The sequence below is a fragment of the Erpetoichthys calabaricus genome, chromosome 6, assembly GCF_900747795.2.
Source record: "Erpetoichthys calabaricus chromosome 6, fErpCal1.3, whole genome shotgun sequence".
Lineage (NCBI taxonomy): Eukaryota > Metazoa > Chordata > Cladistia > Polypteriformes > Polypteridae > Erpetoichthys > Erpetoichthys calabaricus.
The window spans coordinates 73,475,620-73,499,562 of NC_041399.2; the positions used below are offsets into that span (position 1 = coordinate 73,475,620).

Genomic DNA, 23,943 nt, shown 5'->3' on the forward strand with positions numbered 1-23,943 from the left:
ACACATTTACCGTGAGTTCTTGTTGTTGTTGTTTTTTTATTCTTTTGTTTTCCTTAACGATCTATCCATTCACGTGTAAAAAGCAAAATGGCACACCAGGGGCCTCATGTATAAACAGTGCGTAAGCCCATTTCTATGCTCAAATCGCGATGTATAAAACCTAAACTTGACGTAAAGCCACACTTTTTTTCACAGTAGCTCCAACCCTGGCGTACGCCGGTTCTCCACTCGGTTTTGCAAACTGGTGGCACCCAGCATCAAAGCAGTGCTACTGTTCCATTGTGGCTTTCCTTTCTTTTTTAGATCCACATCCCTGACACGGCTTTATAAATACACTGAAATTAACCTCATATTGTTTATTAGTTTAATGTATCTGATTGTAATTAACCTGTAACAATATAATGGTCAAACTATTCTAAATACCATAGTTGCTTTAGCATTGTTACTCTCACTGCACCTTCTGCTTCTTCTTTCAGCTGTTCCCGTTAGGCGTTGCCACAGCTGATCATCTTTTTCCATATTACTCTCACTGCACCACTCGGAGTGTTTATATCACTGTATCTGAGTGGGTAATCACAGCTCTACAGCAGATGATTGGAAAGAGATTATCGGTATACAGTATCAAGAACACACTGCCTCATCCAAGCTGTCTATTGAACTGCTCTCATACAGCAAACGCTTCAGAGCCTTTCCTCGCGGTTCAGAAACAGTTTCATCCCAAGAACTATTAACACACTCAATCAATCCATCAAGTGCTCCTTGTAGAATGCTTTTGCACTTATAAGTACAATTACCTCACTGCAAACTTGCGATATAGTTATAATATTGCACAACCTTAGCCACTTTATAAAGCGCGTATTTACATATGATGACGATATCATTTTTACAAATGCAGGAAAATATGTTTATTATATTATACAGATAAAATGTTTAACTTCATTTAAATAGTCTATATTGTTAATAATTAAACATATGAGGACACGGTGCTGCAGCACTAGCGAGGTGCTGGCGCTCTGTTCACGGATTGTTCCTTCCTCACGCTGTATTCTTGCTGGGGCTGGCGTGACAATGGAAGGATAGATGGATAGAATAGTTAAACATGTACTATGAAGATATTTCAATGTTCCTTAAAAGTTTTGAAGAATCGGCATTCTAAGCTTACAGCTGGCTTAATGTCTATTACAGAGCTGATTGTGTGGTGATTGGGTATTTGGAGAAAGAAAAGTAAGGACAGGAATTGGAGGTTAGTACGTTTGAAAGAGACAGTACTGCTGCAATAAATTATTTCATTGAAGCTCGCGCATGGCGCAGCAAGCATCTTGCGTGAGGCAGGAACAATCATTGTGCCACCATGTTCCCATGTTTAATAACATGCTTTAACTCCTATCATCATGAAAATGATATCAAGTATACAGGTGCTGGTCATAAAATTAGAATATCATGACAAAGTTGATTTATTTCAGTAATTCCATTCAAAAAGTGAAACTTGTATATGAGATTCATTCATTACACACAGACAGATGTATTTCAAATGTTTATTTCTTTTAATGTTGATGATTATAACTGACAACTAATGAAATGATATTTTATGACCAGCACCTGTACATCTCAGTATTTTAATTATTCAGAGAGCTGTTAATATCACGAATGTAATGGCTTCTGTGTCCTGTTGGAGGAAGAGAAAGCCCGGAAGCACGTAGTGATTCACACACACAGAGCACATAGAAGGTCAAATACAAAACAAAGCATGTAACGTGCTACTTTAGTTACGATGGGATTTGAGAAACTAGTAAATTTAAACAATTTTAAGATGAAGTTTATGATATTCTGCTTTAATGGCAAAATAAACTACGTGATTAAAGTTGACATTTCTTGCTTTTTTCCCACTGTGTGCCTATTTTTTTTCTCTGTATCCTAATAAGCTTTCATATGACACTCAGACGGTGGGCTACGACTCGCCTTTTCACGGCAACTTTTATATCTGACAATTTCTTTGTTATTTCGGGCACTGTGCGACTTTGTGAACTTCAGCTTTTGAGTTTCGAGAGTCCGACACTCTGTCACTCGATCAACTTCTTTTTGTTGATTATACCACTGTTTAAACCAACAAATAGTACGTTTTTCCTTGCCTCCACTTGGTATTCGCTGAAATTCTTCTATTTTCCCCGTGCTTTTGCCATTGCCTTTTCACAGAAGGCTGAGCTTAAGGGCTATTTATATTTGATTTGCATATTCAAAAAGGCGTAATTCTGGGTGGAGTTGGGGTGGGACAGGCGCGTGCATTATTTTTCACGCTGACCGGGACTTATGTAGCAGAAGAACTTGGAAGTTGGCGTACGCATAGATTTATGCATCTGGATTTTTTTATGCATAAGCACATTTCCGCTTTTGTCCGTACGCCAAGTTATAGTGTGAATTCTACACACAGCGTTATGCATGAGGCCCCAGAAGTTTTGGCCACCTGTCAGTTGAGGCTGACAGTGCCAATCGTTCAAGTATTTCAAACGGTGTTACTCTGTAGTGGAAGGGATGGCCTTCGTTTCAAGTGTAAGCTTACTGATCTGAAGAACTGTCTGCTAAGTGTATAGCACTATATCTTCTAGCTGAAAAGCAACAGTGGTTCACTGGGAGGCTGCTCACTGTGGACACAAATGATATACTGTACTGAAATGTAGAGAGTGAAAGGAGGAATCGGAAGGGAGCACGTAAAGGGAAGAGAAAATGAAGGCATGAAATGAACAGTACAAGCATAGAACGTAGAATGAAGAAACTGGCACAAGGCAAAAGTGACATTAAAAGTGCAGAATGTGAGATAAAGAATTGGCTTTCAAAATGAATTGTTAGAAATGAAGTCCGGACGGAGAACGCAGCAGACACAATGCTGGATGCTTTGAACCACAAGCAGCAGCGGTCGCTCGTTGCCACACAGCGACTGTGGCTGCACTCGCTGGCAGGACATAAAGAGTAATCTTTGAGAACGTGAACTTGATATTAGAGCGTGCATTTGAAATGGTGATTTAAAGATGACTGCTGCATTTCATCAAGATTGAAAAAATATCCCCATGAAGTATAGTTTAAAACATGTCAGCTCAAACTGAACAGGCTCTGTGCAGTGGCATCCTGCTGTCCGAAGTCTTCAACGGCCTTACGTAGGGAGCCTTGGGAGCCTGTTTAAATTATTTTTGACCAACGTTTGCGGGTTTCTCTGAGGATAAATTTAAAGAAGGTAGTTTTGCTGGACCTCATAGTAGAACACAGATTTCAAATGCAGAACTAGATGGTTCAATAAATGATGGAGATGAAAGGGGGATTGCGTGTGTCCCGTCTGCAGATCCAGTCACACACACGGATTGCTCAGGTGTCCCCATATAAATCAATGGTGTTCAATTACTTCAGAGCAACAACACTGCCAATGCAGTGTAATGCAGTGAGGAGTGAAAACATCTGTACATGGGAGAGATGAAACAACCACTAAGCAAATTCATGGCCCATAAATAGGAGGACTAAATCCTGCAGTCCACACTCCTTTCAGCCTAGTAAAGTTGCTGTCACCCTACTTAAGCTGAAATGAATTAGAGTTGGAGGGCCTGTCATATTTAATGATGGCAACTGCTGAATCTTTCAACCTCTGACAGTGTTGAACTATATGACTAGGAATCGCCGGGAGTGACTGATGGCATGATTCCCACACAGAAAGCATTTTTATTACAACTCCAAGTGTCCTATTTACGCCACAAAAGTATCACAGCTTGGTCTCGTTTTGACAGACAATCAGAGACAACTTCAATAGATAGCCTGGGCCCAGTTGTTCAAAAGTAATCCAATGGGATTTGGGATAACAGATTGGAATGAATCTTGAAAATGGGTTGTTCAAAGGGAAATGAGGGATTCTGGAATCAGATCAGATCACCTAATCCAATCTCAGTTTTAAACAGGATCAAACAGTCTTTTGTGTTGTTCAAAAGTTTGTGTATGAATTGGGACACAGAGGTGGATTCACTGTGGATTTCTGGCACACAATAAAATAAAACCTGAAAATTGATCAAAAAAGCTATGTTTGCAGGTGATGTATACATCTATTTATATTTTGTACAATTGTTGAACTAGGACAGTGACAATGTAAATAAAGTAGGGAATAAGATGTGAAACCTTTTGGTATAGTCAAAGGAAAAAAATCCCTGTGAAATATCAGTACTCAAACAAAATCTCAAAGCTCAAAAAGCTCTACTGTCCATTGTATTTTAATGAAAATGACAATTACTATTACTCAACATCAGTCAGAAGTAATGTCTTACAATTGCATCCCTGATCACAGATCCAGTCTGGCCGTCATTTGGAGCGAACATTGGAGGTTGGTCTGGTTGCACTTCATCAGGCTCAGGTCCATCATATATGTCATCAAGAGGAACATTACGCCTGGTGGCAATGTTATGCAAGACAATACAGGCTAGTATTATATTGCATGCCACCTTGGGTTCCACCCGCAAATAGTTATGGCATGCAAAGGGCCTCTTCAGGACTCCATTTAAGCGCTCAATTGCGCATCTTGTTTTGCAATGTGCAGAGTTGAAGCCTGCCTGCTCAGGTGTGTTTGCAACTGGAAAAAGGTCATCAGCCATGGTAGGAGTGGATAAGCACTGTCTCCCAATATTTTGCTATTTGGTCGGTTGGACTGGAGCTTTCTGTATAGTGCGCTCTCCCTCAGGATTCGTGCATCATGGACAGACCCTGGCCACTTGACAACACAGTTTGTGATGATGAGGTCAGCGTTGGCCACAAGTTGGACATTGATGCTGTGCCTCCCTTTTCAGTTCACATACTGCCACTCCCTTTCATGAGGCGCTTGAATGTGCACATGAGTACAATCAATAACACCAATAGTATTAGGCATGTTCCCCAAAAGAAAGAAACTTCGCTTAGTTTGCACCATCTGGTCATCCTTGGGAAATGAAACAAATTCATTGACCAGACTGGCCAATTCAACTGAGACAGCTTTCACCACATTACTAACAGTTGATTTGTCCACTCCCATATTGTCACCAACAACCTGGTAGAAAGTCCCAGAGGCATAAAAGCGCAGTGCAATTAGGCACTGTTCCTCCACAGACAGAGCATGACTCCTTTAGGTTTTGTGCTGTAACTTTGGTCTGACAAGGTCTGCAATGTACTTGATATCATCCCTCCCAAAGCGAAAACGGGCATACAGTTCCTCTGTAGTGTATTGCACAAGTGGTTTGGCACGCTCAGCATACATTCTTTCACGGTATTTTCTCCTTCCCAACCTGTGGTAGCGATGAATAACACCGGCCATGTCAATGCCTCTGTAAACCTATGACCGAGGTGTGTAAGAAATTGGTGATTTTATTTGGTCACACACCAATTAAGCAACAACGAACTGACTGGTTTGTCATGTGTTGAATTACCCCAATCAAGCACAGGGCCTATAAAATCAGTGTTAGCTTCACAAAAGAGATGGAACCATGGACTCAAAAGGGCCTAATTTCACAGTGGCAGAAAACCATGCACTGTTGGAGTGTGTTAGGTGCCATTATTCCTAGTAGGACACTTCCGCTCATTAAAGGGGAGAGAAGTGACCAAGAAATGCAAACAGAATATTTGGGAGGACATCACCAAGAATGTGAATGCTATAGGGGCTGGTCAGAAAAGGACCACAAAACAAGTCATATTAAGATGGAAGAACCTTAAAGCCAAGGCAACTAAGGACCTTGCTGAGGCCAAAATCCCCACAACGGGTAACAAGCCTTTCAAGAGGGGTGAGTATATTGACATTGTCCTTGACATTATTGGTGGTGACAAATCAGAAGCTCTGCATGGAATTGATGGTGTTGAAGTCGATGGTGAGCCCACAGTTACAGAGGAGGGTGGGCCTGGTCCTCCTAATGAAGAGGAAATATTTGTCCTCAATCTCAGTCAAGTGGTTGAGGAAGAAGGTGGATCCTCACAGATAGAGCCAGCTGTTGTCACAGAACCTTTAAAAAGAAAGCGTAAGCATTCTCCAAACCTGGATGGTGACACATATGAGGTGCTTCTTACAAGAGAAACTGAAAGAGCAGAAGTGTAGATTCTTCTGGCAAAGGAACAACTCCTCCTTACCCAACTACAACAAACTAAAGTCAGAATGGAAATCCAACTTCTAAAAGCAGAAATTGAAAGAGCTGGTCTCTGTACCAATGAGGAACTGTAAATGTTCCTTATTTTGTTGACTATTGGACTTTTTTGTTTTACAAGTATATAAAAATAACCACAGTGCATATGTGGGGAAATATTTTATTCTTTCAGTCATTCATTCATTTATTCTTGTGAGATTGAAATGGAATCTGGCTGTTTATAAATGAAATGGAAAAATATTTGTTTATTGTGGTGTTTTCTGTTTCTCCCCAGTAACACACATGATGGCTATTTGGCTACTGGTATTTTTGGTCCGCCTGTTGTTCTTTACATAGCCAGTAGGCTACACTGTGGGTTCCATTTAAAGCACTAGTAAACTGGATTTGGTAATCCTGAATATTCTATATCTGGATAACAGTGATCCAATCTAGTGTTGCTTTGAAAAACCAGCATGAAAGTAAAATGAATTACCAGATCCTGGATAGCAAAACAAGGGATTTCAAAATCCAGATCATTTTTATCCCGATTAAGTAGTTTGAACAACTGGGCCCTGCACTCAAAAAAATAATTCATTGGATGAACGTAATTTTATCTTGCCACTTATATTCCATCTAAATAAATCATGTTATATCAATCCATCTTGATAGTGTTGTTTCAACACCACCCATGTTTGTAAGTGTAACATAATATTAACATTTACATTCAATTAATTTGGCTTTTATTAAATTAACATGTTTGTACCAAGTTAGTCTAATTAAATTCATTTAAATTGATTTTATATTGATTAAACATTTTGGCACAACAAAAGTCAGCCATGTTATATGAACTAGTAAATGTTTTGTCTGTTACACCAATGTTAATCTTGTTGAATGAAGTAATGTGAGTATTACAGACAAAAGCTACATCAAACTTGTTTCAGTTAGTGTTTTTTATTGCTTATGTAAACAATTTTAATTCAATTACTGAAACATACATAAAGGATAGCTTGCAAAACCATCTCTTTTATTTTGCTCTATTATTCTTAAAACAACTGTAAGGATCCCAGTTCAGCCCAGCTTTCTCCCCTTCAACCATCTCATACTAAACTTATTAGCACCAACCAATTGGGCTCAATAACTTTCTTCATACCACCCAAGAATTTAAATCAACAGTCCAAATTGCAACCACACTCTTCTTAGGGGTGGTTCAAAGCTAAGAGATCAAGCTGAGCTGAGTAAATAACGGGTACATTTAGAATCTTTCATTAACAGCAATGCATGTAGGAGATTACAGAACTTCCAGAACAATGAAGACATGCTGACTTCCCGTGGACTAAACATTACACCAGATCTTAACTATCATCGTCATGTCAATGCTGCCATATTGTGGAAATGTGTGGGAAATAATAGTTCAGAAATAGTCCTTCAAAATGTGGGCACTTCTGTCATATAAGGTTTAACGTTCAACAAATGCAGAATATTTTGCCAACAAAAAAATAACAGCCCTAAAGCAATCTTTTGGGATTTGTGCGCAACTTGTCATTTTAAGTTTAAAAATTCTAAGTGCAACAATTCAGATTAAACTTACTTGTAAAAATGTAATAAAATATGCATTGGAACCAACAATATGCATTTTAACACCATTTTAAGCACTGTTATAACATTCAACACTTGCATTGCAAAAAATAAATCAAAAGAATATGAAACATTATTGTAATGTTGCTTGCATACCTTTTGCTAACTTGAGATGTCAAATCTTTGTAAATTAGTGCTCCGTTTTAATCAGGCTGTATCCATTAATGTAGTCTATTTACATGTGCAGAAAGCATTCAATGTGTGTTCAAGTTCGAGTATGACTGCTCCACTTAGAAACAATTTTTGAAAACCAGTGTGTACATTTGACTTTGTAACAATTGTCGATGTGGTAAAATCGCTGTTTACACTGTAAGTGTATGAGACTTTAACTTATGAGCCAACAATCTTTGTCTCAAGTCTACTGAGCAAACCAAATAGTGCTTCTAAACATTTTTATAATTTTGTAATTTTGAACTTTCAAAGTTAAACACAAAACAATCTGCATTGCAGAGATATGGAAAAATATCTGGCTTCCATGAGTCTGTTTCAAGCTCATTCACCCCATTAGCTTGTTTTTTAGGAACTGTGCCTTGGATGACAACCTCTGCCCATCCAAATTCATGATAATTTTTTGCAAGACTTCAAAAGTGCATTTGAGCTCCGGTGGGTAGCTTAGGTTCAGACAGTATATCAGTCCAAATAACAGAGCACAAGCAATCGCGATGCTCCTCAAACCGGTGAGAACCTCCACACCTTCAATCAGGACACCAATATTCTCTGGGTCATCTCCAGGCTCTGCACCCTCCTGCTGTATGACATACACTCCCATCACAGTTTGCTCCATGGCTTCAGTGTTGGCCTCAGTGTTCTGTGAAGTAAAATATGATAATAAATACATTTGTTTGAGACTAGATATTGGTGCAAAAAAAATGCTGATTGCTAATCATAACATTATAAAAACATTTCCAATTTTATGACTAAAAAAATTTACTCAGTTCAATTAGAGATGTACAAGAATAACACAGATGCACCAAATAGTAAAAAGTGAAATCTAAGCTTGGACATCCCAGGGCGCAATGAGAGAATTAACTGTAGAAACAAAGAAGGAAGTAACAGAGACCAATGATCGCTATAAAAGAGCTCAGTCAACCACATCAAGACAATTGCATACAAGTACCCTACCATTGCCTACACAACATTCAAAGCCCATCTGCAATTTCCTAGAGGAACTAGGTGGGGCATTTTATCCATATGCATGAATTATTTACAACACTTACCCAGCTCTGTACAAAATATATTAAAATAATATTGTTTTAGAAACTGATATGTTTACCAAATTCTAAATTCTATGTCTCTAATTTCAAACCTCAGAAATTTGACATGAAACAAAAACAAGGACAAATTACATTATGTTTTAGTCGTACAGGGTTTCACATTTTGCTGCTTCATATTTCAAATTTATTACCCATTAACTCCTGCAGTTAATTACATAACACACAAGTAAATGTGTGAATGAAATGTGCTGTAAGTCTACATCTTTGTCACACGTTGTGAATGTAACTCACTGTGTATTCCTTCACAAGTTTCTCGTGGTCTTCGTTCAGGTAGACGCACAAGGACTTGAGGATGCATGCTCGTCTTGAATGTATTGTGTCATCCTGGGGTAAAAAGGGAATCCATTATGAGAATATTTAGCTTTTAGGCAGCAGTTTGAAAAAAGAACTATGGTAGACAATACTTAGGTCGGAGGAGACCAAAAGGCAAGTACTCATCTATCTCAACCACATCAGACACAAAATACGGCAACCACACACACTACTGTTTTAAAATTAACCATATGATTTTATCAATTCCTTATTAATCTCAGACTGACGCTTATGCAATTGGTATAACAATATGATTAAGTGTTTGATTAGGTAAAAACATCTTAGGACTTTTGCCTACCATATGTATAGATATTTTTGCTCATGAAACTTTCGTGATATGGGCCTAAAAAGAACTTCATAAGCACAGGTCTAACCATTTTAACACAAACCTTGGAGACGGCCATCATGATGTGTCTCATTTTTCTTCCAGCCACCCCACCTTTACATTGAAAGATCTCCATCATGCGTGGAGTGTACCTGTCTATCTCAAAAAAGAATGTAGATAGCAGTGGTACAGTCGATATGCGCAGGAATTCCTTGTCGATCTGAAAAACATGAACAATGCACTTATGACTTGCACTGTTAGAACACAACATGCAACAGAGAAAGGACATACCAGGAATTATTAGCTGTTTGATCACAATATTATATCAATATTAGTGAAGAAACAAACAACTGGTCATCACTATATAACACATTCTTGGGGCATAAAGCCTTACATATAGGACATGCACCTCTTTCTGAGTGAACAGAGATGGCCATCTGCTTTTGAAGTCTGCAATCAAGGGCTGTCCTTGAATAACTTCTTGCCTTCTGTATGAGAAAGTCTTCTCCATTTTCATTGTCACTATATGGTCATTGTTTCTCTTCTGAATCTCTGAAAGCAGTGCAATTCTCTCCTTTTCCAGACTGTCAGTGGTTTCTCCTTTTGGATACTGCGGACAATAATTGGCTTCTGCCCTTCTAGGCTTTTCACATTCAACGCTGCCTGACTTTTGTCTTGGGCCTTGTTCTTTAGTGAATTTACCATCACCTCAGCACAGCCCAGGCCTCTGAGTTTGGTCCGGAGATTGGCCATTTTATACTTGAGGCTAATCTTCCAACCATAACAGCCATTGAAGGATCCCTGCTCCCTCAGACAAGGATGCTTTTTCACAAAGGCTTCTGCAACTTCATTCAGGTCATTGTCAGTTGGATAGACTTTAAATTTAATTATTTCTTCAGCCAGTCTTTCTAAAAGGTGGGATTTCAGTTTTGGTGAGGGGGTCAAATGAGTTCCACCAGGCACTGAACTCAGCGTTGGCCTTTTCAAGTTGCAGTTCGGCCTCATAGCTAAAACGAGGGACTGTGAAGACACTTGGCCACACTGACAGTCTTGTAGATGGCGATGAACCCGACGATGAAGCAGGTTTTGTATTATCCGTGTCTGCTGAAGAGCTTGAAAAGGAATGTGTTGGACTCTGGACTGCAACAGGTTGACCTGTCACTGCTTCATCTTCTGTAAACCTTTGTAACTGTAGAGTATATAAGTATACAACCTTTAAAGTTGCTTTATCATTGATTTCAGAGATCGAAGTGAGGTTTATGAACTCATTTCCGAAATCAGGATCTTGATATTGAAGGCGAAAATCTTGTTCCACTCCAAAATTAGTCTTTATTTCCTGGCACAATTCCTCAATGGAGTCTGATATCCCCGCTGGTAAAATTAGTTTCCTGGCATCATCTTCTCCAAGTATGATCCTCAGTCTTATGGGCTGGACCTGGAAAATTATTTAAAAAATAAATAAAGATGCACTCATTGAATATTGTGTGAGTGTGTGTATATATGGGTCAAATTTGTCAACAATTAAGGCAATCAACAATAATTTGATGATGTCACCTAGGACATTGTAACTGGAAAAGGACAGGTGAATAGTGCATTTTCCAGATTTGTCTTGGATTCTTTAAGTTAATGACATTAGTTTAAAAAAATCAACAGTCAATTCTCAATAAATTAAGTAGCAGCTGGTCTGCAAAGCATGATTTATTATTTACAGTACCAGGTGATACAGTAGGAAAATACTTACAAACATTACTCCTGTTTACCCTGCAAGTTAGTGTGTCTCTTCAGAGTAACTAGACGCAGGCCTCCCACTGAATAGGCAGCTAACGGGTAGTCATCGAGTAGTTCCCCATGCTCAATCAGAGACACCTCTGTCACATGTGACATGTCAAGTTCAAAAGCTCTGAAGTGCTCTCGATACCAAGCAGAGAACTTTTTCACAAAAAAGTATATCCTACCAGTCAAAATAAAAATCTGCAGAATTTCTGCAAACTCTGGCAGACCAAATAATTGCCCATGGACAACTATCATTCCTTTGTTGTAGTTCATGCCATTGTATGACACACTTTTTGTAATATGGACATCAGTTTCATCTGGTAATCTTTGCTTAATAGCTATTGCAATGTCACTTTGCAGAATATCAATTGGTACTGATGAGACAGCAGTTACCATTAAAGGTGTCCTATGGTCAGAAGAGTGCAAGTCAGAGGCAATCATGAGCTGATGTTTTCTGGCAAGTGTGAGGGGTATGTTTTTAAAACAGTTGGTATGGCGAGCAATCTGTTTAAAAAAACTATGTTTCGCCTCAAATCTCATTGTCCATTTGTGGACAAGAGGCCCAAAGAGCCGAATCAGAGCAGGGTAGTGCTCCAAATAATGATGTTTAGGGAGAAGACTGTTGTTTGGAAAAAGTTCTTGGTATTTCTGGCGATGTTCACTGATTTTACACTCAAGGTATGAAATCGACTCATCAGACTGGACAGGGGCTACAACAAGCTCCACAATGTCCTTCAGATCCAAAACAATATGCCATGCAGGTTCATCCTCTGGAACAAGTGGACCAATAATTAGAGGCAACAATTGAAGTAGAAACCAATTTTCGTGTGCATTTCCACCAATGTTTTTTTTTACTGAGAAAGCCTGTGGTATTGCGTGAGGCCGATTGGTTTTATCTGCCCATTTGTACTCAAAATTTTGGATCAAGTTGTTAAGTTTTTCTAAGGTTAAATACTTTTTAGAGATTAAAAGAGAAAAACAATGAGCAAGCTCCACGGGTATTATGCCCTCTAACAGATCATGTGCTACATCTGGAGGGTAGCCTGCAGTGACATGAAAATGGCTCAGATTCTTACTCAAAATACAATCCCGTTTAACTCCACAACACGCACTTGCTGTTTCTAGTGCACGCTTCAAATGGGCTTCATGAAGTTCCAGTGTTCTACGCTCAAAAACACCAGCAGTCACTGATTTTATTTCAGATTTTTTAGCTGTACAGAATCTGCAGATGTATTCAGCAGAAAAATTTTCCACAAAACCTCCCAGCCCATGGGCTCCTAGGTTGTCAGCTATGACGCAACTCACAGTTCCTTTAATACACTCGTTCAAGTGACTGATGAACACACCATGTTGCTCCAAAATCACCAGATCTTTCAAAAGTGGATCCAAGACTTTTTCAAACCCAAATGTCCTCAAATCTGCACTTTTACAAAGGACTGCCAGATAAATGGATGAGAGGGCTGAATGAGAGCCTGGAGGTAAATTGCCCAAGACCCAATATACACCACAAAGCTTATGCTTTTTGCGTGAGGTCCCAAGAGGATTACAAACCTCAAAATCGTCAATATAAAGGTTTATGGAAATTCTCAACTTCTCAACAGCTAGAAAGCTATTTCTTTTATAATGCTCACCATCTCGAAAAGATCTGTAAACCCACTGATTCAGATTCTCTCTGTTTTCTTGAGCTATTTGTTCTTCAATCACTCTATCCAATAATTTATTGTGACTCAGTATTTCCTGCAATAACTGTAATAAAGGGATGTACTGAAATGACTTCCTTTGGTCTTTAGATAAAAAATACTCAACAGGCTCTACAACCCTAAAATTTAGTGTGTAGTATAGTTTTCTTTTATAAGAACTGGTAAGAGGACCACACTTTCCCAAAATTTTAGCCACAGGGTTAGAAACACACACAGAATCGGCAAGTTCTTCAATAACAGCCTGACCAATATGGAGGTTATGGCTTTTGAAAATTTCTGTAATTGTACGCTTTGTGAGAGGCGCACTAGCTGAACTTAACAGAAAATGTAACTCCTCTAATAACTCATCTACTCCTTTTGCTGGAACATGAAATATATGTTCTAATTTCAACAATATTACTGCTACTTTCCGTTCAATTAGTTCTGGCTGATTTTCAACAGCACTATAATCACTTTCTGTCACTGACTCACTTTCAAATTCACCATAGGATACATCTGCAGAACAGCTAGCCCTTACGTTATCAGAGGACTGACACTTGAACCGGGTCCACAAGTGTAACTACACTGTCTTTAAAATCTTTAAGTGTGTGTGGATGATGCTTCCTCTTTTTGTGTGTATAAAATGTATTGTAAATATTTGTCTTGAAAGGGCAACCAAGAAACACACAACTAACTGTCTCGTTACTTCGCAGATGTGTTCCAATGTGGACAAAAAAATCTTTCTCCGAGAAGACGTCACTGCATTTACATAACTCACATTTAAAAGTTACTGAACTGGAAGCTGTCTGCGTAAACTGAGATGAATGAGCTTTATAGACATGAGTGTTCAGTCCACTCCACGTCTTGAATGTGCATGGACAATTTACATATGCACAGATAATGTTGGCCTATTCCATAATGATGATGTAGTTTATAATGCTGAAGTAATTTGTACCTACTTCTCTCTCTGGTGACACAATGTTTGCACTGCCACATACACGTCACTGATAGAAAAAGAAATATGCATTAGCAAACGATAATATACCAAACACAGGCCGGGTTTGGGTCAGGGGGATTAAACTTCTGCATAATGCCAACTAAATAACAGATACAAAATAATAGGACAAACATATGAACTTACCATGTATTGTTGAGGAGGTGCAAAAGAATCTCAGAGCATGGGATGTGGCTTTATTTTGTGATGTATTTCTGGTGGGAAAAAAATATAGAGAGATTAAAGTAGTTATTACTCTGATGAATTTGTGTTAATATCTACATACACTGAAATGTGAAGACTGTTAGCCTTAATGCAGAGCACCAGAGAGCACAGAAACAATGACCCGAACAATATTCCACTTAAATAATTCTGAATTCAAAAACTAAGTGCGGATATTATAGAAAAAGAAAATGCACATGAAATTAATGCTGTTGTCCCCCACTATAATGCACTCCTCAAAGGCACCAAACTCCACTGACAAAAACAGCAATTTCAGGTAGACCATCATAAAACTCTTCAAAATCACCAAAATCGTTTAGAAGAAATTGACGGCTCTACGCAGCTTTCCCACCGACATCGTGCTCCTCAAAGTCAGCACACGCCATAAGTAAACCCCAGAGATAAAACAGTCCTAACCACGCAGATAACCATGAAACACATCTCATTCAAAGTCCACAGAAACGAAAAACAAAACTTACCAAAATCTCCTCGTTTGTCTTTGCACTGTTGCAACAATTTGCGAAATTCTAATTCACCGAATTACATGTGAAAACATTCTGGCTCACTCTCCGCTATATCGTGCTCCTCAAAGTCACCAAACTCCACTGGTAAATCATTTTATCAAACCATGCAGATAACGAAGAAACACACCTCATTCAAAGTCGACAGCAACAAAATAAAACTTACTAAAATAACTCAGATATTTCTAAAAACTACTATTTATCTCTCACACTACTAATCTAAAAGAGATATGTGAATTACTTACTTCACTGTCAAGTATGCCAAAGGATTCACTCCACGCGCGCTCGTTAACGTCTCAATGAACTTTTCCGCATCCGGTGAGCGTGGAGCATGCGCAATAGCTGACGATATCAGAGTCATTGGTTTGATGGACCTCATTCTCATTGGATTGCCATGAATGAATTTAAGTCATCAGAATTTTCTTTGAGTCATGTTCAACAAAAAAGAAAGAAGCATTTAATGAACATAAAAATGATTTATTCATGTAATGTAAACATATTACTACTTTGCTAATCAAACACATGCCCTAGTTGATTTTTTTGAGTGTGGAGACTAAACGGCATATACCGGATATGCTGAGTTCAGCCACTGTCTCAGCCAAACTCTTGACAGCCCCAAAGTCCAATTAATTCTGTTTGTTCCTTCTTTTCTTGTAGCCATTCCTCTTCTTCCCCGTTTATGGGAACTGCATACATTCCAGTTCCAGTTCAGTTCTCCCTCTCCATCGTGTTTGGCACACACAGGAGCCCACCTCTGTGTCCAGCAACTCGACACCATTACGTTGAATCAGACTGGTTTTGCCGTAGTGAGTCACGGAGCCCTATGAGTGGGGTGCTCGGGGTGCCTCACTTCCCAAAGGAGCTTGCGCAGTGGCCGTCCATGACAAGATATAATTTTCTTATATAAATGAAGCCTACGACAGAAAAGCGGTATGGTGACGTGGGCTTAAGGAACGCAGTAGGGACTGTTTAAAAGCGTTTACACCCTCGGTTCACTGGAGTTTTTTTTAAGATCTGTGGAGAAATTTCCCTGCACTTAGGTTTAATTCGGCAGATGTGAACACAACATTCGCTCTCTAGTGTGTTTGTATCTATATTAATAAAAGGCAAAGCCCTCACTGACTCACTCACTCACTCACTCACTCATCACTAATTCTCCAACTTCCTGTGTAGGTGGAAGGCTGAAATTTGGCAGGCTCATTCCTTACAGCTTACTTACAAAAGTTAGGCAGGTTTCATTTCGAAATTGTACACGTAATGGTCATAACTGGAACCTCTTTTTTGTCCATATACTGTAATGGAGTGCAGTTCGATGGCCGTGGAAGGCGGAGTCGCGTATCGCGTCATCACGCCTCCTACGTAATCACGTGAACTGAAAACAAGGAACAGCCACAAAGAGCGCTGAAGAAAACATTCATTACACAATTGAGAAGGCAGCGAAACAATAAGAAGCGAGCGAGTGACTGACTGAACACAGCACGAGTGATCACTTCGATGAATCAAACCTGTTCAAAAAACACATTACACAATTGATAAGGTACGAAAAGAATATGAAGCGACTGACTGACGCATACAGGCATAAATTAAGTTCATAGACCTACAAAAGATTGCCATTTTTCTCCTGTACAACTATACGTTACATTCTCAACAGTAAGCTTCCATGGCTTGATTATATTCCAACCGGAGTGCACAACTGACAACGTGGTATACAAAGACAACTATAACAATCGTAATAAACGAACAATGAAACAACGGAGAACCCGTGCATTAAATAAAAAGGCTGCTTCCTTGGCAAAGCAAGGAAAAAGGATGGCCTTATATGGCGTTCGTTTATAAAAACAATTGTAATAGACGAACAATATACCACTACAGAACCATGAAGCAAGCAGAAAGGACGGACTTATATGGCGTTCGTTTATAAAACAGCGGAGAAGCTGTGTAAAGACAGCTTCACAGAAAAACAGATCCTTAACAAATTGTTATTGGTATATTTTCCCTCAGTTTAAAAAGGTTTTCTTTTCTTCTTAATAAAAATTTAAAAGCAGAATTTCGCCGCTGCAAAGCGCGCCTGACTTTATATAAAAGAAACTAAACTTGCAACGCCGCTATTCAATGACACTTGCCTAACGCCTGACTTTATTGAAAAGAAACTAAACTTGCAGTGCCGCTATTCAATGACGCGCCGCTATTCAATTACACTTGCCTAACGCCTGACTTTATTGAAAAGAAACTAAACTTGCAGCGCCTCTATTCGATAACACTTGCCTAACACCTGACTTTATTGAAAAGAAACTAAACTTGCAGTGCCACTATTCAATGACACTTGCCTAACGCCTGACTTTATTGAAAAGAAACTAAACTTGCAGCGCCGCTATTCAATTACACTTGCCTAACGCCTCTCCTAAGGGGAGATACTGTGGGATCTAGGCATCAGTCAAAGCACCAATCACAGGCCCGATTAGAAAGCGGGAAGCTGTGATTTGTCGTCTCCCTCCAATGTAACAATCACAGCCCGTGTTACAATGCACTTAGTCACCGAATATGTATATATGTATATATATGTATATGTAGATGTGTATATGTAGATATGTATATATATGTATGTATATGTATATATATGTTTACATAACCTCTTTAACACACTACTTCTCCACTGCGAAGCGCGGGTATTTTGCTAGTACAGTATAAAAGGGGCACGCTCTTCTGGACACTTTTACGTGCCTGCCCCTTCCTGTACGTGGGTTGAGAGTTTCTTATATAGGTAGCTTTGACCTGCAGAATTTCCAAATTCTGAAAGGGTCAACCTCCCCTTTAACTTATTTGTCACAATCTCTGGAGAGAAGAGGACAGTGTCCGGTCATAGTCCTTAAGCAGACCTAGACAAAGTCTCACAGAAGTTTACTTCTCCATGCTACTGTCGTAATCCTTGAAGGGCCGACAAATGGAAACCATTTAACTGGAGACAGAGGTCGTACCGTTCGCTCACTTCATACTATACGCATGGCTCGTCATCTTGGTATCCGTCAATAAGGGCGCGCACATAAAGGCGACCTTCAAAAGGGCGACCTCAATTGGGCGCGGTGAATAAAACCGCACATAAATAAAAGCGATCTTCAAAAGGGCGACCTCAATTGAGCGCCGATAAAGGCGCGCGTAAATAAAGGAGTGCTTCAAAAGGGTGACGTCAATTGGCGCAGCGAATAAAGGCAAACGCAACAAAATTACAGAAAATTTATTAGATAAAAGCAATGATTGAACGTATAAAAAGGTGAAAGCAAGAATATTAAAACATCCAATTAATTAATGCATGAACTTCTAACGAACTACTTCTAACGAACTATTTCTAAAGCTCTCTATATTTCCTTGTTTTCAAAATTACAGAAAATTAGATTAAGACAATGACTGAATGTATAAAAAGGTGAAAGCAAGTTACACTTGAAGCTGTAGATTATGTGCAATGCCACGTAGATATTCGAGATGCGGTCTATTAGCATAATCAAGGACAATTAATTTAATTCGCTCCGAAGTCATCCTTTTGAAGCGCTCCTTTATTTACGCGCGCCTTTATTCGGCGCTCAATTGAGGTCGCCCCTTTGAAGATCGCTTTTATTTATGTGCGCTTTTATTCTCCGCGCCCAATTGAGGTCGCCCTTTTGAAGGTCGCCTTTTTGTGCGCGCCCTTATTGAATAGAACCCGTCATCTTCCTTGTCATTAAGTAGTCTTTAATGAGACCGTGGATGGTTTATGTTGGTTTTCCAAGCTGCCGGTCCCTTAATGATCAGCAATTAGTTGACACATCGATACTTTGAGAAGTGTCTCTCTGAGAGGTGCTGGTTTAAATCCCACATCATTGTCCAGTAGTGATTCATAAACATCTCTCAGAATCTCCTTTCGTGCTCCAATGGCGATTCTGACACAGTCTACACACAACTGACTGGGAAAGAGTGCGAACTGGTTAAATCTCCTTCAATATGACCAACCTTGAAATGGAAGAAGAGAAAAAGAAAGGTTTTTGTGAGCATTTGAGAATTCACTCCTTCGATCCGTGCTTTATATTACAGAGCATCGCTATGCCAGGCTCACGCTACACAACATCCCTTCTTGCGATCAATTGCCTTGTCCTGGTGGGAGAGTGCACGCTACACAATAAAGTGCAGATGCCTTCATGAACTGCAACATCTTTCCCCAAAAAAGAGCACCCGATTTCAAAACTCTATTGTTTCAGGAAAACGCAAGTGAGACATGACTGTTCCTGTTGACGTGACTTTTCTAATATGCAGCCAGGAAAGAGGCTTGCAGCACGAGCTGTCCGTGCTCTCAGTAGTAGAGAGAGAAGATGCATGACAAAAAGGAAATTAGGGAACAGGCGTGATTTAATCAAAGACAGGTAGATATTATCAGTAAAGAATAAGTCAAGTCGTTAATTCTATATGATTTGGAGGACACTTGCGGACATCCAGACGCTGAGGTTATAAACTTTGTCAGCTTTTCTGAGACGGTTGCGCACTGAGCGGCGCTATCCTTGTAAACGAGGGTGTCTCAAGTGAATGGCTTTCAAGAGTATTACAACATCCATCCATCCATCCATCCATTTTCCAACCCGCTGAATCCGAACACAGGGTCACGGGGGTCTGCTGGAGCCAATCCCAGCCAACACAGGGCACAAGGCAGGAACCAATCCCGGGCAGGGTGCCAACCCACCGCAGGTATTACAACATATAATTCTCAAAGCCACTTTTTAACACAACATTCTCAAATTCAAATTTGGAGTTGGGTGGTAATGGGAAGCACATCCAGTCAGCACTGGGTGCAAGGAAGGAAGCAGTATAGGATAGGGGACCACTTCATTGCAGGACGCATACATGCAGGCGCTGAAATTCACGCAAAGCTGCTTTGCTTTCACTCATGTAACCTACTTACCCATGCAGACTCAGGGACATGGAAGAGTGTAAGTGACAGCTTTAAATTCAAGCCCTATTTTTCTGGCAGCCTTTGGAGGAATATTACAGAGAAAATTAAATATAGTAAGTGAATTAAAAAATAAACAAACAAAAATCATATTCTGTGGCACATGTATTTATTACGTTCAGATCTAATGCCCTTCTTTTGATTTATTGTCACTTTTATCATTAATTTTATTATTTGCGTATTTGCTTATGTATTTATTCACATTTTCCCTGAAATATTCATACATACAAGGAGAGGTTCCGAAAACACTTAAGTCCCAATTCGAGTGGGTGGGGGATGAAGACTCGGTTTCTGTCGTTTCAGTGAACAGGTGTCAGCAATATAAGAAATAAGAAAATAAAACAGAAAAGATAATGAACAAATGATAAAGGAAGGAGAAGTAACGAAACATTGTGGTAAACTGGCAGAAAGCAACACAAGGTAGAAGCTCGGGCGGTGTATTCAAAAGAGATGCCCCCTCACAAAGCAATTCTTAAAAAAAAAATCATAGACGTATATGTATTTTAACGAACGTGTTTTGCATTACAAAAATCAAGTAACAAACGTGATCGGACTGAAAATTGCTTCTTGACGATGGGTGAATGTGACATTTTTTTACCTGGTGAGAATCTTCCCGGGATTTTGGGGAGGGCACGATTAAAGAAGTATTTGGTTTTATGTGCTACTGCTATTATGGCGGTCGAATATCCGTTGCATGTGAATGAGAAAAAGAAAAAAATAATTTGAGATGGAAAGTACCGATAGAAAAAAGATATCACACTACAATCCTTACTCAATCATATAGTTTTCTTTAAACCTCTAATGTCTCAAATGAATGTTTCTGGTAAATGTAGCGTTGAAGCAAAGCAGCGCCATTCTGCAGTAATCCCGCAGAGCTCCTGGACTTTTTCAAAAGAGGAAAGGAAGAGACGTCGGAGCTTCACACTTGAGATCGGCCTTTAAAGCCCCGTCCTGACAGTCCCGTCCTTCCTCATCTGCTGTGGTGCGCGCTATAGCATGGAAGCCGCTTCTGTTGTCACGCCTGGAAGAGATTTCGCGAGACAGAACAGAATTCAATACAAACAAGGGAGATGCGTGGAAAATCGGTCGTGTGACAAAAATTGAACCCAATACAAATGTAACAAGGTTTATCTTCTAAGATGGATGGTTGAAGCGCCTTGAGCATGGGAAAGCCGCTATATAAATAAAATGTATTATTATTATTATTATTGTTATCCTTTTTGGGTACAAAAAGAACTGGATGGAGGCAGATTTCTGTTTCAAATACACGCTGTATTCTCTGCAGTTGCTAGCACGTGGTCAGGCCAAAACAGAAAAACAATAACAATCTTAACTTCCTCTCACATATCCTCCCAGATCTTGAATGCTTAACTTTATAAACACTACTTTCTAACATATTACAACTTAACAGGGAAATGAACATTGCAAATACTAAATGTAGGTATACTGTATTCCTATTCCCATTCTAATATAATGAATAGGCCTATTTACTTCTCTAATGTAATGCTTAAGTGACAACAAAACTTTACACAAACAATAGGGACGCGTTTAAAAACATTACAACATATAATTCTCAAAATTTATTGCCGAGACAAAATTGAACCCCCTGTTAATGCACACCAGCTGCGTCAAAAAAAAAAAAAAAAAAACGTGCCAGAAAATCGAAAGACCTTCTAGTAATCTTCGCTTGCGCCAGTAGGAATACTTGTATGGAGGATGATGATGTATGAATGGCTGGCCCACATGTGTACAGGTGCCACTAAGTAGCTAATTCAGAGTTTGCTCTCAGGCTGTGCCAGTTACTCCTGCTCTTTTTTGTCTTCAGTGCATCAGACGTTAGTAGAGGTTTCGAAAACACTAAGGACCAAATTCGAGATGATGACGGATGAAGACTCAGTTTCAGTTGTATCACTAAACAGGTAACACTGAGTGTTTTAAAAGGAAAACCAAGAAAGTGTATATAGAGTATGGAAGGAGAATAAATAAAACTACATCGTCAAATAACATAAAGCAATGCAAGGCAAAAGTTCAGTAGGTGTCTTTGGGTGGACTTCTTGGCCCATATCCAAACAAATTTGCCCACCAAACCAATTTGTAAAACATCACATTCCACATAAGTTTATAGGCTTTTACTGAACATGTTTTACATATGAAAACTTAAAATAAATAAATAACCTGACTCGAATTTACTTTTTGTCAGTAAGAGTGAAATGTGTCATTTGCTTTACGCGCTCCCTTCCGATTCCTCCTTTCACTCTCTACATTTCATTATATCCTTTGTGTCCACAGCGAGCAGCCTCCCAGTGAACCACTGCTTTGCTTTTCAGCTAGAAGATGCAGTGCTATGGCATGACTTAAAGAGTACACTTTAAAAGCGTGATTTTAACACCAAAGCGTGCCTTTGATAGTGTCATTAAAGATGACTTCAGCGTGTGATCAGAATCGAACAAAATGTCAGCCTGAAGCGAACTTTAAAACGTGTCAACTTGATATCAACGGGCACTTCGCAGGCGCTTCCTGCAGTCCCAAGTTTAAAACGGGCTTACGCTAGGAGTCTTTGACTGTGCCAATTCTTACGCAGGCAGGTATTCACGTTACCTTTGTGTCAAGATGCTAAGCGTAGCGTACGCAAAAAAAGTTACTGAGCACTGAAAGGGGAGCACAGGGGACACGAACCGGGCTCGCACAGACCCGCGGAGAAGCAGCGTTTGCTGGCAGCCACGGAGCGTCTGTAATGCACATCCCTAGCGTGACTTAAAGAGTACACTTTGAGAGCGTGATCTTGACACTAGAGCGTGCCTTTGAAAGTGTCATTAAAGATGACTTCTGCGTGCGATCAAAATCGAACAAAATGTCAGCTTGACGCGAACTTTAAAACGTATCAGCTTGATATCAACGGGCACTTTGCAGGCGCCTCCTGCGGTCCCAAGTTTAAAATTGGCTTATGGTGTAAGGCAGGGGTGTCAAACTCTAGTCCAGGAGGGCCGCAGTGGCTGCAGGTTTTCATTCTAACCATCTTCTTAATTAGTGACCTGTTTTTGCTGCTAATTCACTTCTTTTGCCTTCATTTTAATTAACTTGACCCAGGCCCCTTAGTTGTTTCTTTTTCCTTAATTAGCAGCCAAACAATAATGAGACACAAAAGGAGCCACCACATGACCAGCTCATCTGTGTCTGTCGCGCAATATCTGAAAATAAAGGTGAAGGTCTCGGTAAGATTGATCTCTCAGGTCTTAGAAAAAAACAGAAAATCAATGTCTACTGTGGCAGAATGAGAGCAGCAACAAACCATGGAATAATGAGTTTAATTAACAGCAAGATCTGGCTTCTCTTTAAGAAACTGGATGGAGTGAAATTGGTTGGCATTTGAAGCCCCAAATTAGCTGGTCAAACGTTGATTTGTTTCACATCTCATTTGTGTTTGGCTGCCATTTAATGATGAAAATATTCAATTGGGAGGACTGAATCCTTAAAAACTGGGCTATTAAAATGAAGGGAAAAGAAGTTAATTAGCAGTGAAAACTGGTCACTGATTAGGAAAAGGGTTAGAATGAAAACCTGCAGCCACTGTGGCCCTCCAGGCCTGGAGTTCGACACCCGTGGTGTAAGGGAGCCTTTGCCTACGCCAATTCTTACGCATGCAGGTATTCACGTTATCTTTGCGCCAAGATACTAAGCGTAGTTTATGCAAAAAAGTTACTGAGCATGCGTGTGGCTGAGGCTGACTCTTCAGGCGTTAAAAGGGAATAGTGAAACACTTGTCATTGCGTAGCTTTGTGGCCACACACTCATGTCCGAGGTGCATTTATCGACTGTGCAAAGAGGATGCTGAAATAAAGATTCTGCACACATTTACTGTGTTTTTTTCTTGTCTTTATTCCTTTATTATATATCGATGGACATAATAACAGAAATAATGTTTTTTTCTAAAGTACATTTTAATAAAAATTGTAGCTCTGAGTGCTTTACGAATAATGAAACGATTAATTTAAAAAATACACAAAACAAACATACAAAGTGCTACTGTATAGACATCATCAGAAAAACTATTAAGACTTTTTGCTTTTACCTTGAAAATTCAGTGTTGATCATTTTTGTGGTCCGTATGATTGACACTATCGTGATATGTAAC

General features: G+C 39.5%; 1 protein-coding gene across 1 annotated transcript; it reads right to left on the reverse strand.

Annotated features, from left to right (window-relative positions):
- Positions 1 to 7,881: 7,881 nt before the first annotated feature.
- Positions 7,882 to 10,596, reverse strand: LOC127528363 (uncharacterized). Its single transcript, XM_051928877.1, has 4 exons — positions 10,063 to 10,596; positions 9,718 to 9,873; positions 9,248 to 9,340; positions 7,882 to 8,550 (listed from the first exon to the last, which is right to left on the reverse strand). Exons 1-4 carry the CDS (start codon positions 10,168 to 10,170, stop codon positions 8,239 to 8,241), a joined length of 669 nt encoding a protein of 222 aa, XP_051784837.1. The 5' UTR covers positions 10,171 to 10,596; the 3' UTR covers positions 7,882 to 8,238.
- Positions 10,597 to 23,943: the final 13,347 nt, after the last annotated feature.